This window comes from Girardinichthys multiradiatus, chromosome 21, assembly GCF_021462225.1.
Source record: "Girardinichthys multiradiatus isolate DD_20200921_A chromosome 21, DD_fGirMul_XY1, whole genome shotgun sequence".
Taxonomy (NCBI): domain Eukaryota; kingdom Metazoa; phylum Chordata; class Actinopteri; order Cyprinodontiformes; family Goodeidae; genus Girardinichthys; species Girardinichthys multiradiatus.
In genome coordinates this window covers 8,701,555-8,725,783 of record NC_061813.1, presented here as the reverse complement: position 1 = coordinate 8,725,783, position 24,229 = coordinate 8,701,555, and the positions used below count along the sequence as shown (strand labels likewise).

General features: G+C 43.1%; 1 protein-coding gene across 1 annotated transcript in view; it reads left to right on the top strand.

The window, feature by feature from the left end:
• zeb1b (zinc finger E-box binding homeobox 1b) overlaps positions 1 to 9,016 on the top strand; it is a 68,431-nt gene extending 59,415 nt beyond the window's left edge. The window contains exons 7-8 of the mRNA XM_047349703.1: positions 2,918 to 3,098; positions 6,018 to 9,016. Of these exons, the coding sequence (XP_047205659.1) occupies positions 2,918 to 3,098; positions 6,018 to 6,688 (852 nt within the window). The 3' untranslated portion in view covers positions 6,689 to 9,016. The remainder of the gene's footprint in view (positions 1 to 2,917; positions 3,099 to 6,017) is intronic.
• The last annotated feature ends 15,213 nt before the right edge of the window (positions 9,017 to 24,229 follow it).

The window sequence follows — 24,229 nt, the reverse complement described above, 5'->3', positions numbered from 1 at the left end:
TCCGCTTATCCGGGACCGGGTCGCGGGGGCAGCAGACTCAGCAGAGACGCCCAGACGTCCCTCTCCCCAGACACCTCCAGCTTCTCCGGGTGGAGCCCATGGCGTTCCCAGGCCAGCCGAGAGACATAGTCCCTCCAGCGTGTCCTGGGCAGTCCCCTGGGCCTCCTTCCGGTGGGACGTGCCTGGAACACCTCCCGAGGAAGGCGTCCAGGAGGCATCCGGTATAGATGCCCGAGCCACCTCAACTGGCTCCTCTCGATGTGGAGGAGCAGCGGCTCTACCCCGAGCTCCTTCCGGATGGCCGAGCTCCTCGCCCTATCTCTAAGGGAGTGCCCGGCCACCCTACGGAGGAAGCTCATTTCAGCCGCTTGTATCTGGGACCTCGTTCTTTCGGTTATGACCCAAAGTTCATGGCCATAGGTGAGGGTAGGAACGTAGACCGACCGGTAAATCGAGAGCTTCACTTTTCGGCTCAGCTCTCTCTTCACCACAACGGACCGGCACAGTGACCCCATTACTGCGGCAGCTGCACCGATCTGTCTGACGATCTCCCGCTCCATTTTTCCCTCACTCGTGAACAAGACCCCGAGATACTTAAACTCCTCCACTTGAGGCAGGAACTCCCCTCCAACCTGAAGAGGACAAGCCACCCTTTTCCGGTCGAGTACCATGGCCTCGGACTTGGAGGAGCTGATCCTCATCCCAGCCGCTTCACACTCTGCTGCGAACCGCCCCAGCGCATGCTGTAGGTCTTGGCTAGAGGGGGCCAGCAGGACCACGTCATCTGCAAAAAGAAGAGACGAAATCCACTGGTCCCCAAACCAGGCCCCCTCTGGCCCTTGGCTGCGTCTAGAAATCCTGTCCATAAAAGTTATGAACAGGACCGGTGACAAAGGGCAGCCCTGCCAGAGTCCAACATGCACCGGGAACAGGTCCGACTTAGTGCCGGCAATGCGGACCAAACTCCTGCTCCGCTCGTACAGGGACCGGATGGCCCCTAATAAAGGGCCCCCGATTCCATACTCCTGGAGCACCCCCCACAGGGCATCACAAGGGACACAGTTGAATGCCTTCTCCAGGTCCCCAAAACACATGTGAACCGGTTGGGCAAACTCCAATGAACCCTCGAGCACCCTGTAGAGGGTACAGAGCTGGTCCAGTGTTCCACGGCCGGGACGAAAACCACACTACTCCTCCTGAAGCCGAGGTTCGACTATCGGTCAGACTCTCCTCTCCAATACCCTGGCGTAGGCCTTACCAGGGAGGCTGAGGAGTGTGATCCCCCTGTAGTTGGAACACACCCTCCGATCACCCTTCTTATGAAGGGGGACCACCACCCCAGTCTGCCAGTCAAGAGGCACTGTCCCCGACCGCCACGCAATGTTGAAGAGGCGTCAACCATGACAGCCCAACAACATCCAGAGACTTGAGGTACTCAGGGCGGATCTCATCCACCCCCAAAGCCTTGCCACCGCGGAGCTTTTTAACCACCTCTGTTTTCACCACGGAATTCGTGATGGCAGGATTGAGGAGATCCTCGAAGTACTCCTTCCACCGCCCGATAATGTCTTTAGTTGAGGTCAGCAGCCTCCCACCCCCACTATAAACAGTGTTGGCAAAGCACTGCTTCCCCATCCTGAGGCGCCGGACGGTTTGCCAGAATCGCTTCGAGGCCAACCGGTAGTCCTTCTCCATGGCCTCACCGAACTCCTCCCAGGCCCGAGTTTTTGCCTCTGCCACAGCCCGGGCCGCAGCACGCTTGGCCTCACGGTACCCGTCAGCCGCCTCAGGAGTCCTACAAGCCAACCACAGCTGATAGGACTCCTTCTTCAGCTTGACAGCATCCCTTACTGCCGGTGTCCACCACCGGGTTCTGGGATTGCCGCCGCGACAGGCACCGCAGACCTTATGGCCGCAGCTACGGGCAGCAGCATCGACAATAGATGCGGAGAACATGGTCCACTCGGACTCTATGTCTCCAACATCCCCCGGGATCTGGTCAAAGCTCTCCCGGGGGATTGGGACACATTGGAATGTGTTAGATCAAAGCCGGTTCATGTTGTCAAATGGTCCACTCAAAGTCCAGACCTAGACCCAAATCTAAATCTGTGGTTACACATGAAAGTTGCTGTTTGCTCTCCTTCTAATCTAACTGAGCTGGAGTTATTTTTGCAAAGAGTTACTTTTGAGGAGACATATTTTTGTCATAATGGGACATGAGTGCTACATGGTTCCAGTTTTATTTGTAAAAATAGTTAAAACCATGTCTCATTTTCATTTCACAGTTACGTACTACTTTATCACATCAAGCCCCATTGAAATAAATTGAGGCTTGTGGTTGTTGCATGAATAGATGAGAAAGTGCAAGGGGTATATATACCTCTGCAAGGCACTGTATACAAAAGTGTTAGTAAAACTTAAATGCTGTCTATGGCCCAGAAACATAGACCAGTAATGATGGATGTAAATGTGGGGGTGTCTGTGATCTACCTTTGCTGTCACTCAGAGGACACACGGCTGCTCTTTGTTGCACACACCCTATTGATCTGTTGGAATCAGTTAGAAGGCAGCGCCTCTGCCTGCTGCATTGATTTCCTCTTGTTGTATTATACTTTTGTGTTAAGTGGATTGGCATAGATCCGCCTTGTAAAATAGAACACAAATGATGCTAAACATCCTTTTGCTCCGACAGAAGTTTTAGCAGTGGAGGGGAAGGAATATTGGTTCTTCACATTTACGTGGCATACCATTGTGTCCGGAACCAGAAGTGTTTGTTTCCATTGTTCATTGAGGGCCATGACTACAGGATGATTCAGCATCACTTCAAGCATAGCATCACTGCTGTTCTGAATCACTGTGCTGTGAGAAAGATGGGAACAGAATAAGTAGCATTTTAATGAGATGTCTCATTTCTCAGGAGGAAAGGGTGGATCTGGGCTCGGAGGGCTTCTCAGCCTTGGATGAGCAGAACGACTCTGACTCTGGCCCAGCAAGGAAGAAGATGAAGAAGACGGACAGCGGCATGTATGCCTGCGACCTGTGTGACAAGATCTTCCAGAAGAGCAGCTCGCTGCTGAGACACAAATATGAACACACAGGTAAATGTGCAAGAAATTACATATAGGACATAAACCAAGCAAAATAAATGGGCCCCTCAGAACCGGAACCCCTCTCACCATCACTCAGTGATTTGCTTGGAAACATGAGTCAGAGTGCATGCAAAGGGGGATTTTGGGCTGGAAGAAGGGTGGACACCTCCATTCCAGCAGGTATTACTCAACACTCACAGAAGAGGTCTGAGAATTTATTTCCACCAACTCCCCACCTCTCCACTGCCAGTTTCTCATGTACAGCTCCGCGTGTTGCAAGAAGCGATCTCTGGTAGTGATTTGGAGCACTTCAAGATGATGATTCCATGGCCAAGCTCAGGTCAACACTCTCAGAGGCGTTTTCTTTTTCTTTATTACTCTGATACCTGGCTCTGAAGCACAGTTTTCAGCTCCAAGTGACCTCATCTTAGGTGAAACTAGCTGCTTGTGTTGAAATGTTCTCCTTGGATACACTGATGATAGAGCGTACTTTCAGCATTCAGGGTGCAGAAACATTTTACGCAACAATGCGGGGGATTGCAAAGGCTTGTTTATTGTTTTCCACTCATCTCTCCATTTGGAGAACTTCTGAGTTTTCTAAATATGTTGGTGCATTCTCTGTTCCAACAGTCTTAGGCACAGTTCAGACCTGATGTTAACATACATCCTGGCTGATCCATACGTATGTGAGCATGCCTAAGACCCATTCACACCTAGCATTAAATCCCTTTTGATACGTAGCCATGTCATGGGCTGTCAGCTGAGCAATCACCAGGTCAGCTGCTGATCCTCTGTAGGCCAAAATGTGTAGTTTAACAGTTGTGATATGAAAGAGGAAATGGAGAATAGAGAGTCATTTTAGAAAGATGTGAATGCAGAAAGTTTAATCAGCTCCAAAAAGAAAAATCTACCCATACACTGTCCTGATATCTACTGGTAAAAAATAAATCCGTCCTTGTCAGAGAATGACTTTATTTTTACTCATGAGGATTCCATCAGTATAAATCGCATATTAACAGTATTTTAGGCAGCTGTTTACTTGTTTTAGACTAGCAGACAGCAGAATGGCTTCAGCAACAGCTGTTTACAGGCTTGTTTTTTAACCAAGAGCTGCCTAGGTTACTCTGCTGCCAAAGGGGTTGAGGTGACTTCAGTGGGTGGTTGTTAAGTGTGTCCCAGGACAGATTGCATACAGACGGCCAAACTAATCCAGATACATGTGTACTCACTGTGTTTAGCCCCGTCCCGACATGATTGGATCACTCAGAACCCATTTTAGTGCGAGCTGTGAACGGGTTCTTTTTAGAGCGTTTTTGCTGCTCTTTGTTGTTTTTGCTAGGGAACTGTGCTCATACAGGGGTTGGACAATGAAACTGAAACACCTGTCATTTTAGTGTGGGAGGTTTCATGGCTAAATTGGACCAGCCTGGTAGCCAGTCTTCATTGATTACACATTGCACCAGTAAGAGCAGAGTGTGAAGGTTCAATTAGCAGGGTAAGAGCACAGTTTTGCTCAAAATATTGAAATGCACACAACATTACGGGTGACATACCAGAGTTCAAAAGAGGACAAATTGTTGGTGCACGTCTTGCTGGCGCATCTGTGACCAAGACAGCAAGTCTTTGTGATGTATCAAGAGCCACGGTATCCAGGGTAATGTCAGCATACCACCAAGAAGGACGAACTCGGGAACTCGGGAACTCCAAAAGGGTCAATATACACGGCCGGGCTGCTATAGCCAAACCTTTGGTCACTCATGCCAATGCCAAACGTCGGTTTCAATGGTGCAAGGAGCACAAATCTTGGGCTGTGGACAATGTGAAACATGTATTGTTCTCTGATGAGTCCACCTTTACTGTTTTCCCCACATCCGGGAGAGTTACGGTGTGGAGAAGCCCCAAAGAAGCGTACCACCCAGACTGTTGCATGCCCAGAGTGAAGCATGGGGGTGGATCAGTGATGGTTTGTGCTGCCATATCATGGCATTCCCTTGGCCCAATACTTGTGCTAGATGGGCGCGTCACTGCCAAGGACTACCGAACCATTCTTGAGGACCATGTGCATCCAATGGTTCAAACAATGTATCCTGAAGGCGGTGTCGTGTATCAGGATGACAATGCACCAATACACACAGCAAGACTGGTGAAAGATTGGTTTGATGAACTTGAAAGTGAAGTTGAACATCTCCCATGACCTGCACAGTCACCAGATCTAAATATTATTGAGCCACTTTGGGGTGTTTTGGAGGAGCGAGTCAGGAAACGTTTTCCTCCACCAGTATCACGTAGTGACCTGGCCACTATCCTGCAAGAAGAATGGCTTAAAATCCCTCTGATCACTGTGCAGGACTTGTATATGTCATTCCCAAGACTGATTGACGCTGTATTGGCCACAAAAGGAGGCCCTACACCATACTAATAAATTATTGTGGTCTAAAACCAGGTGTTTCAGTTTCATTGTCCAACCCCTGTATGTGACAGTGCTTCTCATGCTGTTGCACAACATTTCCTATAGGTTTATACAGCTTGCTGCTACAGGAACCTAAAAGCAGAAATCTAATACTTCCATCAGTTAACGTTTGATCAATTTTGGGATTATTTCAGATGTGGTTGTGGAGTATGATGGAAATTCTTTGCTCTCAAGCAGGTAGAAGGTTGCGTGTTAATTTGAATATAGCACATACAATTCATACAAATGTAGACATTTAATCAGGTAAAGTGGAGCATAACACCACTAGATGGTGGCAAATTGCTTCCAGTGGGATTTTTGGCTTGTGTGGAATATACATCATTTAGCATCAGTGGGATACACCATCCTGGCTGCAATAAGACCAGGAGCAGTTTTAGGCAAATTCAAGAAAATTTTAGGGTGATACATTTTGTAGTAACCTAAGTATGTTGATGCAGATTTATTTTGTCTCTTTGCAGGGAAGCGACCTCACGAGTGCGGCATCTGCAGCAAGGCCTTCAAACACAAACACCACTTGATTGAACACATGCGACTCCACTCGGGGGAGAAGCCGTACCAGTGTGACAAATGCGGCAAGCGCTTCTCCCACTCTGGCTCCTACTCCCAACACATGAACCACCGCTACTCGTACTGCAAGAAGGAGACACAGAGCCAAGCAGGAGGTCAGGAGAGCCCCGAGGAGGATGGCGAGGTCCCGACAGAGATGCAGAGGCAGGACACGGCCCCTTCCCTAGTGGATTCAGATGAGCGAGGGAGCAGCACCAGAGAAGATGAGGAGAGTGAAGAAGAGGAGGAGGAGGGTGTGGTGGACATAAATGATATCCAGGTTGTGCAGATAGAGGATGAGGAGGAGGAGAAGAAAGAGGAGAGGAATGAGGAGGAGATAGAGAAAGACAGAGAAGAAGGAACATTAGAAACAGAGGAGAAAGAGGAAGCTGATACAAAGCAGGAGGAGGCACTGGAAGAGGAGGAAGTGAACATCAATAAAGAGGACGCGATGAATATAGAGGGAGGTGCAACCAAGGAGGTTGTTGAGGAGGTTCAAGAGAAAATTAGAAGTGAAACAAACAGGAGCGCATTTTCTCAGGATGAGAAGGAGACGCCAGAGGAGAAAGCAGACACAGACTGAAGTAGGAAGGAGGCTCCTCTGTGAGACATAATCAGACTCCTCCTCGCCCCACCCAGAGAAACAATGTCTGCTCACTCTGACAGTTCACTACTGTGTAGAAATCCAGGTGTGCCTGAAAAAATACAAGTTACTTTTCCACAGAAGAGCCTTTCTCACTGTTTGAAGAAGCATTTTTAAAACAAAAAGAAGAGGAAGAGAAATTTTAAGGAATGAAGGACATGCATTATACAGACTTTGGAAGCTAGAGCCGACACGTTTTAGATAATGTTTTATTACTAAAACACCTTGGGTCCTTTCTTTTTATCAGTGTTACTAATTTTATCACTCATATTTTAACCTTTAAAAGCTGTACAGTTGGGAGATATTTCTATATCTTTTTATTGCCAATGAACAAAAAAGTCAGTATTTTGTTAAGTTGGAAGGAAAAAAAGACAAATCCTGTGCACTACAAGTGGCTTGGTTTACCTGAGGTTTGTTTTACCTGTCAGTATTATCGCGCTATGCCATCACGCTCACACATGTTTAGCATTACAGTTCTTATTTCTGTTGTTTGGATTGGACTGTGGGCCTTAAGAAGAAAAATGAGCAAACACGTTTTATAACCAGGCAGTGTTGATGTTTTCAGAGATGTGTGTTTCTTTAGTAAGACTTGGCTGAATCATGATCTATTCCATATCTGTCTGATAAATGTGAGCAAAACTAACAGGGTACCTGCATTTTTCATGGCAAAATTCCAAACTTTTCCCAAAAAACTATCCCCAGTCCTCTTTTGGCATATTTGTATAAATATAAAAATATGATAAGTACTTCAATATGAAACCTGCAGAAGTAGACTGCAATGAGGACGGACGGATATGGAAAATACTTCAGTCAACTTCCAGACGTTTCCAGATGAAGGAACCCTGAACTAAATCCACCAACCAGCATCACTAAAAACCACTAATAAACTTTTGGTTAATTTGGACACTAAAACAGTTTGGCACATAACCTAAAAACTGCAAAGCTCTTTTTTTTTTTTTTTTTTAACATGTGTGTGCACATTACATAAGCAAGTTGCAGATGCTAGGAGATGCTAACAGGGGAGCCACATTTAGGCTAGGTCCGGCACCGTGTTTCAAACAGCTAACTGGTAGTTCACAACAAGAAAAGCCAAAATGTCTGCCTTGTTACCCACCACCTCTGATCCCATCCACAAACTTAGAGCCTTATGCAAAAATAATTGTGAAAAAATAATAAGGAAACATGCATATCAGAAGTGCCATTGAATATAGCTGTTGAAGCTTACAGCTGAGATCAACCAACGTCGGGTTCCGATCAAACAATAAACCGGAATACTGTTGCAGAAAGAGTAGAGTTTAGCCTGCAAATTCATGCATTAGACTTTAGATTTACATTTATTTTTGTTTCGTAATCTGAGCAACTAAGAATCACCAAGCATGTTGTTCTAATGAAGAGGATTGGTGGTTTATGGTTACCTGCATCCTGCCTTCCCTAAGCTTGTTCAGCGCACTTGTTTAACACATCATGAAGTCCTCAGATGTCTCTTCAGGTAACAAAATGAAGTTTAATTTAACCCTGTTTGTACCTGTCAGTATTATTTCTGTCCCTGATGTTGGTTTATGTTCTGTTTCAGTGTGCGTACTGTACATGTTTTACAGTGGCAGTATTATCCCAAACCCCCGACAAGATGGGTATGTCTGTTTAGTTATAGAGAACTTTTATATTTATGTCGGGTTTTTTTTTTGTTTGTTTGTTTTTTTACATTTCTTTACGCTTATTTATTACACAATGTAGTGTACAATACTGTAGTTTGTATTAATGCGATAATATATTTTAGTATGGGAAAAAGAAGAAAAGGCGATTAACTGCAACTCTGGAAAACAAGACTCCGGCATACTGAAGTATGTTTTTTGAACAAATGATGTTTTTTCTCCTGGGGATAAAAAGCTCTCACCATGTAAGCCAGAACATTTGGAACCTGTGACCTCTCTGCATCTACTCTCATGTTAGTTTTCTTCCCCCTCTCCTTATATGAAGCTACTGAACTTTGAAAACTAATTGTATGTCTAATAGCATGAGTGTGCGCTGTCGTATTGATTGATGACCCTTAACCACATAGACTGTTGTTTTTGCCAAACCAAAATAATATTGCCGTATGTTCTTATGTTCTTATTTGTGCCAATTTGTTACTTTACATCAGTGTCACATTCATACCCAGTTTTATATGCCTCTCCCCCTTTTAACACGCTCATGTTTTTTATAATGGATGTTTTAGTTTCTCTTTTTTTTTTATGATTCCCCATCTCACAATAAAATGCATCAATTACATGCTCACTTTGTCATGATGTTGTTCAGAATTTAAAAAAAATATTGAAACATCTATAGCCAAAAAAACTATTCTTTAAACATGATTGCAGTCATACACTATATTAGTAAAAATATTCACTCACCTGTCTTGAGTTGCGTATGAACCAATGACGTTGGTACATCCTTTCCAGCTATAACACCTTCAACTCTTCTGGGAATGCTGTCCACAAGGTGTAGGAGCGTGTTAATGGGATTTTATTCACATTCTTCCTGAAGGTCATCATAGACTGATGTTGGAGGAGACAGCCTGGCTCTCAGTCTCTGCTCTAATTCATCCCAATGTTGTTCTATCGGGTATCTGCTCTAGAGTCCAGTGGCGGCGTGGTTTACACCACTGCATCCAACACTTTGGATTGCACCTGGTGATCAACGGCTTGGATACAGCTACTCGGCCATGCAGACCCATTCCATGGAGCTTTCTCTGCACTGTTACTGAGCTAATCTGAAGCCAAAATGAAGTTTCGAGGTCTGCAGCAATTGACTCTGCAGGAAGTCTGCGACCTCTGCATACTATGCGCCCCAGCATCCTCTGCCCCCACTCTGTCATTATACATGGTCTACCCATTCATGGCTGAGTTGCTGCCATTCCCAATCACTTTCTTATTATACCACTGACAGTTGACGGTGGAATATTTAGGAGCGAGGAAATTTCATGACAGGACTTGTTGCACAGGTGGCATCCTATCCCAGTACCACACTGGAATTCACCCATGACCCATTCTTTCACTGATGTTTATAGCAACAGTCTGCATGTCTAGATGCTTGATTTTATACACCTGTGGCCATGGAAATTATTGGAACACCTAATTTCAGTTATTGGGATTGGTGAGCGAATACCTTTAGCAATATAGTGTATGTTGACGTTTTCTTACACATAAAGATATTTAACATGATTTGATTGTATTGTTGCTTATTTTCACCTTGTGTAAAATATGAAAATAAAATATATTTTAAAATGGTATAAAAAATCATAGAAGTTAATATACTGTAGCTTTATGTTAAACATAAACACTGAGTTATAATTAACATTTATATCAGTCAGTTTTCCTTTAAAAAGTATATTATTTGATCATAAAACTGAAAACTAAACCAACTGTTTGGTTCATATGTTTAAAAACATATGGCACCGGATATTACGATACTTTGTCTTAAAAGCTCAGATATTCCTGTTTGTACAGTATACAAATTACTGCTACTTAAAACAAATGTTATGATTCAGATTTTGTTGAAGTGGGGTTCTCTTCGGTGATTATTAGCAGTCAATATCTTACCTGCAGCTGATTACTCCCTAGACTTCTTCATTTTGATGAAACAGAAATATGATTTTCAGTTGACCACTAGTCAGACTGAAACGAAGTCTAAAGCAGACATTAACTGCCCTCTGTCTACTAGCTATATTGAGGCGGCTCCGCTCCGCTCCACTTGGTCTTGCTCCACTCGCCACAGAACCTGTTGACTTGAAGCCCCTCGTCCAGCCATCACTGTAGTGCGCTGTGCTGCTATTACTGTGTGACATTGTCACATTAATCTGTGTGAAACAGTAAAAAACATAACAAATGACTGAATAAATAAATAAATAGAAAATTGAAACATAAACAAATTACAAATAATGTTTGTATTATTTTTTAGGCAAGAATCTCTTATACATGTTGTTTTATGTATAAAATGATCCACTGGGATAATTATCTGGAACACAGCAAAGAGAGCAACCATTAGAAGCGCCTCATTGCATCATATTAATTAACACATGTCAATTGGTGCCTAAAACACAGATTGTACGGGTCTAGCTGATGGGAGGTGAAACAGAACAGATTGCTGGACTTCAGCCATAGGTAGTTTTATCTGATGTGTGAATATTAATGAATAGAACAGGTTCAAAAAGCATCGCTCGGCTTTGCATCTTGGAGCATTGCCCAGTGACATGAAAATCAATAGGCATATAATCTTTTATGTTGCTTTGTGCACCACTAATAGTTGTTTCCCTTAACTGGCTGATTAGATGGTTAACTTTACAAAGAGAATGCAGGAGGAAACTTGAGGTTGATACGGCAACATGCTATCCATTTACTTAATTACTGATTTAGGTAGTTGGAGTAAATGTTGGTAAAAAAGCAAAACTGGATGTTTAGAGGACGAACATATGATTTGATAAGGACTTTGTACAAGCAGCAGCAAATAACTTCAATTATTTGTACTGGATTCAGTATTTATCTTGTGTTAATATTGAGGACTAAAAGAGTCTTCCAACATTGGCCTATATAAGTGTAAATGTTCACAGAAGTGTAATCTTGGTAAAATCTAAAGCACCACCATTCAACCACCAACATAAACATATAAAATACTTAAACTTAGCTTGCTTTTAAGTACATCAGTGCCGAAATTTCCTACTGCCTCTGAAGAAAGACATAAAGTGTTAGTTTGGATCATTTAAAGCAAGGTTCTGTGTAGTCATTATTGGTAATAGTTACCTTTGATGAATGAGATGTTAGATCACCATGAGCTTTTTGGAAAAGGAAATCAATCCTCGGAGTGGTGGAAGATAAGCTAGTCAGATGTATGCTGTTTGGTTCCACTTCATCAGCTGATTTGGCAGATCTAGGGGGAAAGATTGGACTTGGAAAGCAGAGGAACGTTTCATCTTTGTTGCTGTTTTACAGCTAACAGTCTGAAATCCAAGAATCTTCTCCATTCTAAGTGGAGCTAGGGCAGACTAACGAGTCTTGGTTGATCTGGTGGATTGAAACAGCCACCAGGCTCAACCAACATAATCGTACATAGTAACACAGACACCTTTCAGCAAACAGCACCAAACATAACGTCTGTGGCTTGAGTGAATAAGTCTCTTTGAGTAGCGTCCTCACTAACCTGATCCTAATGGAATTGTGGTGTCAATGGCTTCTTCTTGACCATAAAAGCATCATATTAGTTTTCACTCTTAGGAAAAGCAAACTAATTACAATAAAGACCAATGTAAATAAATTAGCCGGAGGCCTCTGTGATGAGACAGACCCTTTCAGTCCAGTCTGTCAGGCGGTAGTTCAGCCCAAGGTCAGTTCTATTGATCTAGATTGAGATTCCAGAAGGGCAGACCCCTAACCCTCCTTCACCACCACCCCACCCCCCACACTAACATGAATTAGTAATGGAATGGACCAACAATCCATAGTTTGCGGGGGAGTTGGAAAATAATACAGTAGTTGGAGAACATATTTTATTATCTCCATCACTGTTTTGCCTTCCCAGAAGCCCAGTTTTAGCATATGTCCACAAGAATACTTTGGAAGGAATTCTGGGGGAAGCTCCATTATTTCTATGATCCTACTACTGATTCAGTGTCTTTGCTTCACCTGATGACAGGTGGGGGTGGCTTCTTCTCTATTGATTGAGTGGAAGAAATCCAAATAATAGAACTGCACTTACAGGAGTTTATATGAGCGCGTGTTGGGGAAAGACAGAGAATGATAGAACAATCAGGCAGAGGTTCACGCTGTCATCATGGTAAATGGGTCCCTCGAGACATCTCCGAGGGGGGCTTGGTGGTGAAATAATTATTTATAGCACAGCTTACACTGTAACATTCCGGCGTCCAACAGCTTCTTGTAATTGTAGCTATTATAAATGTCTTTAACAATTGTATAGAAGTGCCGAGGCACTGCGCTCAAACTCCACAAAGGTCAACAGTGTGCAGCCTGTGACTCCATGTGCGCTCACAATGCAGAGCTGTTTTACAGGCTTTTGGCTCAATCCACAACTTTAAGCCAAGATACTGCCATATGTTCTGCTGGGCTCAGCATTTCAAAGGAAAATTGAAAAGCTATAACTGCTAAGAGGATATGCAGTGCCGTTGCCAATAATGGAGCAGAAGCCTGATGAAGTATCATGGCTGCTGGGACTGTGACACCGAGCCAAACCCAGGGGGCTCAGGCTCCCCGGGGAAATTTAGAGAAAAGCCTGATGGAGGAGAAGGGGGAAAGAAAAAACAGAGCTCAGGAAATAGCAGTCACTTAAATATCATGTTCATTTACTCAAGCATTAAATAGCAGAGCAAACACCGTGGTGTTGTGTGAGCGTATGTGTGATATTTGTAAAGGAGCAGGTTAATATGTCAATTCGTGTGACAAATGACTGTTTCAGAGCTCCGCTTTAACACACCGGTCAGCAGAAGCCCATACATAAAATAAAATCTGTTTACTTGTCTGCAGTAAATAACCAGTGGCACACGCAGGCAGACATTCTGAATAAATTTATGGTATTTACAGGTGAAATGAGCTGTCACACACATAATTACACATTCAAGTCATAATCGCAAAACTGAGTTCCTTCTTCCTAAAATTTGGCAAGCTGCCAAAGCTGGCTTGTTAAACACAGCAATCTCCTGGTAATATTTAACTGTTGTTGTGTCAGAAAAGCTTTAGCAGCACAGCACCATAACCTCAGACATATCATTGAACCTCCATCTCACCAAAATCCTTAATCAGAAGCTCCCAAAGTGAGACAGCTGACCTGTGGAGCACTGAACCATGTGTCAGTCCCAGATGCCAATCAATAGCAACCATTCAGACATCAAGTTCGCCATAACAGGAGAGAGGACATCTTTAACACCAACACAGAAGCAAAACTGCCATAAAGCTAACAATCTAATTTGGAGTGATAAATGTTGTTACCATGGTAACGAGGCTGCCTCAAGCAGAACAATTTAAGGATCTTGCTGTTGACGAGTACTGGGTGGATGTGCATTCTTCAAAACAAGTCTCAAACATAGATACAAGCTGAGATACAGAAGGGTGTCAAACATAAAGCACAATCCACGGCCTATAATCATAGATTACACTTACATCACCAGACACAGCTATGCTGACAACTGGATAGTGCCTCCTTTACCAAGAAATATTGAGGCGTTGTAACATTGTTCGGGTTACCCACAGTGATGAAGGTGCATACCTGCTGCATGGTGGTGAAGAAGGTGCCAAGCTGAGAGGTCTACGTCCCAACCCTCATCCATGGTCATGACACATGGATAATGACCAAAAGAATGAGATCCTAGATTCAAGCAGCTAAAATGGGCTTCTTCAGTAGTGTGGCTGGGCTTAACATTGGAGATAATGTGAGAGGCTTTATCCACAGGAAGAAGCCTGGAAAAACACCACTACTCAGTTGAAGTGGTTTGGGCATCCAAAAGGTTTTTTATGTGCTTGAATAAGAAAGGTCTTGACCTTCTTCAGTCAGTTCAGAATGCTGCAGCAAGGCTTTGAACTAAAACAGGAAAGAGACCACATATTAGTTTTAATCTCTTTACATTGGCTTCCTGTATATTTTAGAATTAATTCTAAAATCTTACTTTTAGAGCTCCCTGACCTTCTAGAGCCCCACACCTTTTGTCGCAGTCTGAGATCTTCCAGTCAAAGGCTGTTGACACATTTTAAAAGCAAAGGGATTTAATCCTGTACAGCTATGGCCCTTAGGCTGTGGAAGGCTTTGCCTCCACACCCTCTTTGTCCTGTCTTGATTCTGCTGATTGTTTTAAGAAGCTGTTGAAAACTAATTTATTGAGGCAGATTTTTAACTAGTTTTATGCTGTATAATGTTAAATGTTTGCTGTTTTACATTTTCTCTCATGTTTTCATATTCTATGTTCTTATGTTTGCATTTATTGTAAAGCATCTTGTTCTTTTTGATCCGTGAAAGATGCTATAAAAATACATTTTACTTACTAATAACTGACACAGAGGTAGATATCCTTTTTCTGGAAACCCTCTGTCAGTTGTAGGGTTTTCACACATAAGGGACAGGGTTCTCTGCAGCAACCCGCTATGCTGAAAATAGTCACCGCTACGCTGAAACGTAGGCCGATGCGCTCATTTTTTATGAACGCATCGTACCCCTCCCACTATGCTCAAAAAAACCCTGAGGATTCTGACTTTTGACCAGGTTTTAAAGTTAATTACAACTAATCCCAAGATTTCAACATTGTATTGTTGAACACAGATGAAGCCAAACTGGAAAGCTTTGTCAAAATCTAAAGTGTCCCCCAGACCATCCTTTTTGATCTACACACATTCTTTATGCTGCAAGCTCAGTAGAAAGGTCAAGAGATGGAGTGGGGAGGGGCTGTTGAAGTGAACCCACCAATATTACACAACTGAGTCATCTTGGCAGGTAGTAACAACACATATCCACCACAAAGTCTGGGATAAAACAGGATTGCAGAACGAGTGACAGAGTGATATAAAAAAGCCAAGAGAGCTACTGCTGCAACAAGTCTGTCGGTGCACACAGATCAAGGCACCACATGGTCTTCCAGTGACCGTCTGATCATAGAAATATGAACCTCAGCAGAATCAGATGCAGATAGTAACGTACTACAACTGCACTTGTATTAAATGCACTAGATGCATTTGGACAGCCTGCAAGAACATTGTGACAGAGAGTTCAGACCTCTGGGGGGAGGTAGGCCATACCCATGTGGTTCCGTACAGTACCCTAGTGGTTGGTTTCACAACCTGTGCAGTGTGTACCCAGCCTCTGGCCTGTGAACCACTGTACCAGCACTGCCCGTGAGCAAGTATAGAAAATTGAGTGATGCATGTGCACATTCATTTAAACCTCTGCTCCATTGATCCTCACAGTGGGCTCAGTCCATGAGGTGCTTGTAAATTCTCTACCTGGTCCTCCTTCCTTTCTCTGTACTGTTGTCTATGAACTACATGATTAGCAGCCAGAGGACTGTAAGGTCACCTATAAAGGCCAGCATGTGTGTAGGGAAGCTCAGATTGGATTGTCCTGTATTTATCTTGTTGCTTTAACATCTCCCTCCAGATTTACCCTTCAGCCACTGTAATGTGAAACCAATTGTTAACCAAGTTGGCATCTGCAAATGTTTTCAGTGTCCTTGTTTAGGAGGGAGTAGTTATCCGGAATCCTGGTCACCTTTTTCCCAATCACCTTAATCACAAACAAAGGCTTTACTCCCCCTAAGCACACAGTCATGTTTTTCCTCTTGCCTTCTGGCTGAGTCCTATTACAGGGGTCCTCAAAGATAAGCCTCAGTGAAATCTATCTATAAATGAAATTTATGCATCATTGTTTAAGCTTGTAATTGCTTAGAGACTCTGTTCATTTTATGAGGCAGCTATCTTCCTTATAATTGCCAAACAGAATGTGTGTAATTCTGTCCTGTTTTGTCCTGTTTAACTTGCGTTATAACAAGGAAAATGATTCTAAAGCTCTACCTGAACATAATCGTAAATCACTTTTACTCATTCTCTCTGTCTCTTACACACACACACACACACAAACTTATGTCTTACTATATGTTGTGAGGACCTTGCATTGACTCTCATTGACTTCCATTCATTTTCAACCCTTGCTATGGCCTAACCCTGACCCTACCCCTAACCCTAACCATTACTAGTACATACCTAACCCTCAGCCTAACCTTAACTCAATTCACACCTTAGTCCTAAATCTAACCCCTAGCAAAATAGCAAGTGAGGACCATGAAAATGTCCTCACATTACAACAAATGGTCCTCACTTTGATGCATAAATTTGAAAAATGGTCCTCACTCAGCTGCAAAAACAGGAGCCCTCCCCCCCACACACACACACAAACAACACCTTTGCACGCACACACACACACGCTCACACACACACATATTAAGCACTATAGTTGTGGCAGTTTTATGCTTTCTTTTTAGGGTGAGGTTCAGGGCTGACTTTCACCACTTCCCCTCCTCATTACCACATTGGCACTCGAGTTGCGCTAGAAAAACACCAGCTCAACCACAATCACTTCCAAGCCTTAGCTCTTTGCACATACATCACACGCATGCATACACACACACACACCCAATGTGCGAGTGTATACCAGCCGGTATTTGCAGGTACGACAGGCCCTCCCACACTGCCGGGACAACATGGAACAGCTCTCAGTCATGACTGGAATAACAAGGACAGGCACAGAATTCAATTAAATGGTCTGCTCTTTGAAAAGCTACCACCCACCTGCCTGCATGCACGAACACACACACACACACACACACACACTCACACACACACACAAAACTATCAGAAGCTGTAACACACCTCCACACAGCTACCCACTCCAGTGTGCTTTGGTCGTCCTACACAGACAGGAAAGCATCCATGAGCCCATATGAGGAAATATCAATTTTTCCTCTCCTGAGTCTGTGTGTTTGTGTGTGTAATCCCATTGTAGGGTTCTCCTCAGAAGTGCCTGGTCCTCATCATGGGCTGCCACCTGATTGGCTGCTGGAGGTCAGTGAATTAGATAATAAAAACGTGCGAGAGCTCTTTACACCTCCTTAAATTTCACCTTTTTATCCTCAGAGAACCAGCGAGCTTGAAGGACAAAAGTTTATGTCACAGTATTTGTTTTCTTCAGCTGATGATGGCCAATGGAGCAAATGAGACAAAAGACCATCATGATGTCACTGAACTGGACAGTGTTTAAGTATAATAATTATACTTTCACTCTCACCAGAGAAGCCCTTCGTTAAAGGAATATCCAGTTAATATTTTACAAGCAGTAGAAAGCTGTCTTTGTGCCTTCATTTATTATAAATCCAGATAAGATGGTCCTTGATTCTGAAGCCCAAAGAACTGCACTTACAGGAAGACCAAAGCGGAATTCCGCAACTGCAGTTTTAAAGAGATCATGGCCGTTTACGTAAACACTCATTCATGAACCGTAACATTTCCATTGGACGGTTCCTTACGGAGAAGCAGGTGATTATTTACATGGGAGATGGAGGTATGAGGTGATGTGCCATCAACAATCTTCCTGTGTAACACAAACTGAGAACGAAACATGTAAATCGTTTCCAGCCTTGGGTAACTACCTAAAATATATATTATGGCAGTTTAAGTGACTGTTATTTTATTGAATTTTGCACAGCCTTTCGTTTTGTAGCAAGGTACTTTAACTAGGGATGCTTTTCCACGTTCCTTTTGAAGTATGTTTCACACAGGAAGATCATTGGTGGTTCACTGCCTCCAACTGAGTTTGATTGTTTTTTTAAGCATTTATAGACCACATTTGACTTATTTAGCTGATTAATTAGCTGATTAATTGCATACCTGCGGTCTTACCTTGCAAAATGATGTCTTTAGCAGAAAATGTATCTGTTATACTTGCATATTTTAACATGTTCATAAAATAAATTAGCATTTAAATTAGGGCTTAGTTTTACAGACCAGCTAGCATGTCTCTTAGCATCACTGCTAATATGACCTCCATTTACGATAAGGTTCATCACCAAGTAGCCATTTTCTGGCATCCTGGTTAATTTCATTATCAACTCTGAACTATTACTTTCAACCTTTAATGTATCTTTACCATAGGCAGTTCTACTAGGTCTGGAACACGAAACATTTGACACTTTTACTTGGATTGGTTCACTTTCAGTTCCAGCTGCAGGCCTTGGGTGCTATGACAAGAAGCTACCCAGTATGAGCAGCAGCCCTGTGTTCCTACAGTCCACCTGTAAGTGTGGACTGTAGGAACACATTCTGCAGCACACAGCAGTTTGTGGCCGTCGGCAGCTAGACTTAGATCAGTCAGCTCTCAGCCTTCTCACCATTCTGCCAGTCTGCCAAGCTTCACCACTCCTCCTCCTCCTCCTCCGCCATGGCTGTGGTTAGGAATGTGTCCATGATGTGATCACCCTGCTGGGCCTCATGTTCTGCTCCTCCCAAGGTGTGACACCCCAAGCAGAGATGACCTTTTACCTCAGCTTTTCTCTGACTCTGTTGGTCACTCACACCTCTAACTGTATCACTGTGCATTCTCTCCTCTCTCTTACATTCAGTATGCAGTTCTCCTGCCCGTCCTTTGGGGCAAGAGGTGAACCTGTTGTTTTGAATGGAGCAGTTATCAACAGTTTCGGTCTTCCTCCCTCTGCAAACAGCAGTGACTAACAGCTTGGGCTAAGCTGCTGTTGTGTCTAAGACTCAACCTCAAGAGGTTCACACATTTATTTACAGCAGTGTGAAAATAGCTTTTGCAGTCTAACTATAGAAAAACGTATAAAATAATCATCATGTTTTTGGCCATTTCTCATAGTCCTTTTTAGGTGAAGCCAGCTACAAAGAAAGCTCCAAGAGCCACAGAAGTATTTAAAATGGTAATTAGATTTTGAGGGTTCTCATAATGCTTGGTTAGTCATGCTAAAAGATACTTGAATAGCAGATAGACTGGCCACAATGGTACAAAGTACAAAAATACTGCAATTAGAACGCCAAAAACCATTATTTCTTAAATATGTTCTGAATGCGAGAAAAGAAAGTGCACAGGAGGTGGAGTCGATACCGAACACAGAGGCTGAATGATGTATGTTACTTAAAGGGATAGTTTGGGATTTTTACCGTGAGGTAGCTGGACCCATAGGCTGAAGCTAACAGCTAACCTTAGAGAGGCCAACAACAACAATTCCAAGTTCAAGAATGTTAGGAGTTTATGTGAAGCCGTCTTAGGAAAAGCATCGTCACATTTGCATTTGGCCATTATTTACAGAAAAACACTGATGGAAAAACTGATGATTCTCACTTGAAATGGAAGTAGGAGGCAGTGCGCCACCAATTATCTTACTGTTTGAAACACATTTTCAGTAAAGGACACGCAGATTGCTTTTGGTCAACTCATATAAAAGTGAAGGAATGTGCACAAAAATAGTCAGTGATTTTTATAAATTGGCTAAGCCAAAAATGGCCCACAGAGTTCACTGAGGGTGCAGCAGACATAAAATCATAGATAGTACAACAATAATCAGGAGTTGTTAATCAGGGACTCCACTACTTCTGTCATTTAAAACTAACGTGATTAAGAATGCTAAATGCTAACATTTTGGGATATCTAAACCAAAATGCTGAATCAGGACATCCCCAACCCCAAAGACAGCAAATAACAAATTCTGCGACAGTGTTAGACTGTTAGGTCTTTCTTAGATATGAAAACCTAAAAAAACAGGTGTAGCCTAAGTGACACACCAGTTTTAGCAGGTGGTGTAGGAAGCATGGAGACATTTACCTGCTCCAACTGTGCAGCTCCAGCAGAAATAAAGCCTCCAACTCCTCAGTGCCTCCTGTGAAGTTAAGATTCGCCCACACTTCCCAGTCATCTTACACAACTTGAAAGTATTAATTTTAGCAATAATATGCAGACTTCCACTTGTAGACATTATCTCGCCCCGAGGATGCCAAAGTGGCTCATTTCTCACCTCTGCTGCTTACACAGAAGTGAAAAGTGGCAAAAATTCAAATTAGATTTTTTTATGACACATCCTGATTGATGGTTATGGTTACAATCTGTGGAAATTGTTGAAGTCACTCCAAATCTCCAAATTCTAGGTCAAAAGCTCTAATATGATAGGGGACATGAAGCATTCAGGGGGGGGGGGGAAATGGAGACATTGAGAAGTGGTACTAATCATTATAGACACTCTCCATTCTTTACAACTGTCTGTTGTCAACTCTGTCTGTCCTTGTTTCCTCAAGTTGTTTTCATTAAGACAACAGAGCCTTCATTTCTTTGCCTCTATCCGACACCACCTTTGCCATGCCTGCTGGACCCCCACTCTAGGTGTGTTGGAGCAGAGACATTTTTGCTGTGACCGGTAAACTGCACCCCTTCTGTCTCCGTCATTTTTCACTAGAATTCCACTGTAGATGGACAGCACTGGAAACTGAGCCTGGATCACTCCGTTAAGGAGTACGACTGGTAAAATCGGACATAATCCCCAAGAAGAGTGTACCCCAGAGTAGTGTACTCCAAACTGCCGCCCCCCTGTTCAGTTTGGGCCCCATCATTCTGTGCCAGGTGGCTCCACATTGACAAATCAATTAGGCAACACCTTGTCACCAGGGAGGGCTGCGAACCTGCAGCCCAACAACCCCACCCCCCCAATCATCATGGACTCCTCAGCCAACCTCTCCTGCCTTAATCACCCCTCTGATCCCCAGAAAGCTAAGCCTGGGTAAAGGGGGGGAGGAAAGAAAAGATAAAACAAAGAAGCTGGCAGGACATGAATCACCTAGCATCAATATGGATGACTTCCATGCTAATACAAAGAGGACTGGAGAGAAATTGTGGAAAAGCTGGGTTTAGTCAGTTTGAGTGTGTGTGTTTGTTTTGGAGCTCATTGCCTTGTGTTTTAAGCCAAACATCTCCAGTTGTTTTTCCCTCCGCTGTGTGGAGGAGGAAGATGAGGAGGAGGGAGGTTGGACGTTTGGGGAAGTTAATCCACTGAGAATAAACAGCGCAGCCTGAAGCAGGAATGCAACTGGGTCGCTCAGCGGAGGATAAATCCATGTTCTTCACTACACCCTAGTGGGAAAGGAGAGACACTGCTGGGACCGGGACAGAGAGTGAAGAGCCAGCAAGCCTCTGAGTCAATTCCAATATTTGCAAGCACAAACCTGTGGTTGGAATAGACAAAATATCAGACAGCATCCTTCTCATTATACCAAGTGGTGTCAATTTTAACAATAAAGCAGGAGCTTTGTAGTGGTATAAAATTCTTGTTCAAGAGATAGTAAAACAATGAGTGAAAGCCCTAAAGACAGGATTTAGGAAAGATCTGACAGATGGAAGAGGAATGAAAACCGGTCTTCACATCAGGATCAGCATTTATGGTTCAAATTCAGCACGGAAAACCTCCAAGTAATTGTTCTATGACTATGGTTCTAAGTTGTGGAACATTGTGCCAACAGACACAGTTTAGGCCAACATTATTCATACCCCTGGCAGATTTAAATTTGAAATTATTTACATTAAACCAAGAAGTTTGTTCCAGATAGGAAATCTCCCAAAAGATAATAAAACCAAATGAAGTCAGTTTTGAGGAATATAATTTATCTATTTTGTTTAGATTTTATTAAAAATGGCATTAAGAATCTTAGTTTTACCTTTCTCAATAATCAATGAGGGTATGGGGTATGAATAAATATGGCCTTAACTGTAAGAATGCTTTATTCTATTTATTCTGCTGCTGTTTTTATGACATAGCACAACAAACAGGTCTGTAAATTAAGAGGGAAAGTAGCACCCATGTGCTGCTAGGGAATTGCATTGATCATAAGCAAGGGTGGTCACATCTATAAAAGCAGGGTTTTTATATATAGGTTCCCGGTTTGGCGCTTAGAGGTGTGTGAGAACACAGTGCCAAGGGAAGACATCAGACCTTAGTGAAGCAAGTGTTAAAGTCTGGAAAAGCTTTGCATCTATAACAAAAGTTTGAAACAGTTCAGGAGCAAAGTACAGTATGCAGTATATGACTGCAGCAATGAGCAGCCTGTTGGCGAGGGGAAAAAGCTGTTATTGGTTCTTGTTATTCGGCTTAGTGATTCTTCTGTGTTTCCAGGGGGCAGCAGGGATTGTAGTCCCTGCTGCCCCCTGGAAACACAGTTAAGGGTTGGTGGGATCTTTAAAGATAATATGAACACTGGTCAAATAGAATTTCCATGCAATGTTCTGAAAGGGCTGAGGTGGATTCCAGTTGATCTCTGACCTTCCCACCATTTGCAGAAATTCCCAGGTTGTCAGACACAAAACAAAGATGCCACTGGTCAGTATGGTCTGTGTAAAGCCTGTGTAGATCGTCGAGAATATTTTAGGGGCAAGATGTCCAACCTTGACTGGCACCAGATCTTTAACCACACCTTGAGGTTATATGGTTATATAAACTGAAAAGAAAACAGAGCTCCAGCTCTGGAGCTGAGACTGTAAAGGCCTCAGTTCAGAGTCAGATTTAAAGTTTAAATCTAAACCAGAGAGGTCGGAAAATAAAAGAACTATGTTGTTGCAATACTTCAGTTAAAACCTGGATATCAGCTTGAATGAAATGCTGTAGCAGAACTTTAAGAGAACTGTGCAGAAACAAGTTTTTGCAAACCTCAATGAAGTGTAGAAATGTCAGAGGGGACAGTGGGCCCAAATTCCTTCACAGCCACGTTAGAGACTGATGAGAACAAATCAAAAGATTACCAAATTATTTCTTCTTAAGTTCTTTTAAATGTCACTGAGTCACTTGGTTGCCCTTTCCATACACTGCTTCTACATTTTAAGTTATTGGTTCCTGGTGAACCATTAACTGTACAATTTAATAGGTCATGCCGGCTTGTTGCTTGTTGTGGAACAACTTATCTCATTTTAAGACCTGGTGATTTCTAAAATATTTGACAGAGTTCACATTCAAAGTGACTTTAGCTTTCTTATATTATCGATTAGCACAGCTAGCATTACTGAACTGTAGTGTACATATTCAGTGTGGATATTGTTGAAAATGTTGATCCTTATGTTATCTAGGAGATTTCCCAAAGCCTGTCAACATTTACACATCCAGAATGTTTCTTAACAGACAGACATTGAGTGTTCTGTTCAGCCTTCCTGTTATCTGTAGAAAATCTTGCTCTCTCATGCTTCGTTCTTTTGCAGCCTGGGTGTAACCCTGGCATGTCGAGGAATGTCGAAAATGCGGTTTGGTTTTCACATCTCTCGTCTTTAACTGATGTAATTTTAAACACCTCACAGACTCTAAAAAGACCTAACATAAAGTCTTCTTTCTGCAGATTTTGAAATAGTGGAAGCTCTACAGCAAAAGCTTGCGCCATGAATGTTTCAGATGTGTCCTTGTCCCAACCCAGCTGAATTAATGGTTAAATGATCTCCTCAGTGTGTCATCATGTTCTGCACAGGCCTGGTAATGAACCATCATTTGATTTTGGTGCATTGAATCAGGGGAACATCTGAAATATACCAAACAATCGACTCTTGAGGACTAGAGTAAGGCATGAACCACTGGTCATATTACATAATAAACAACTGCTTTAATTATGGATACAAACTCATGAAGAAGAACAAGAAAACAAAAGGGAGCTTATGACAGGTCTAGCCCTGTTGAAGTCGTGAGGGTGGGCAGCTTCTTCGCACGACAGGAGGGGGTGACAGAGAGATGAGTGGGTGCCATCCTGGGTCGGCTCCATCCCCCACGTCCCTTTACTCATCCCATCTGGGGGCAGCAAGGAGAAGGAAAGCGAGAGCAGGAGCAGAGACCCCTGGGGAGAGATTAGCACTGACAGCACAACAAAGAAGAATGATGCTAGGGGCCCTGGGCTCTTCAACAAATTCAAATGTAATGTATGGCTTTGACTGTGCCAG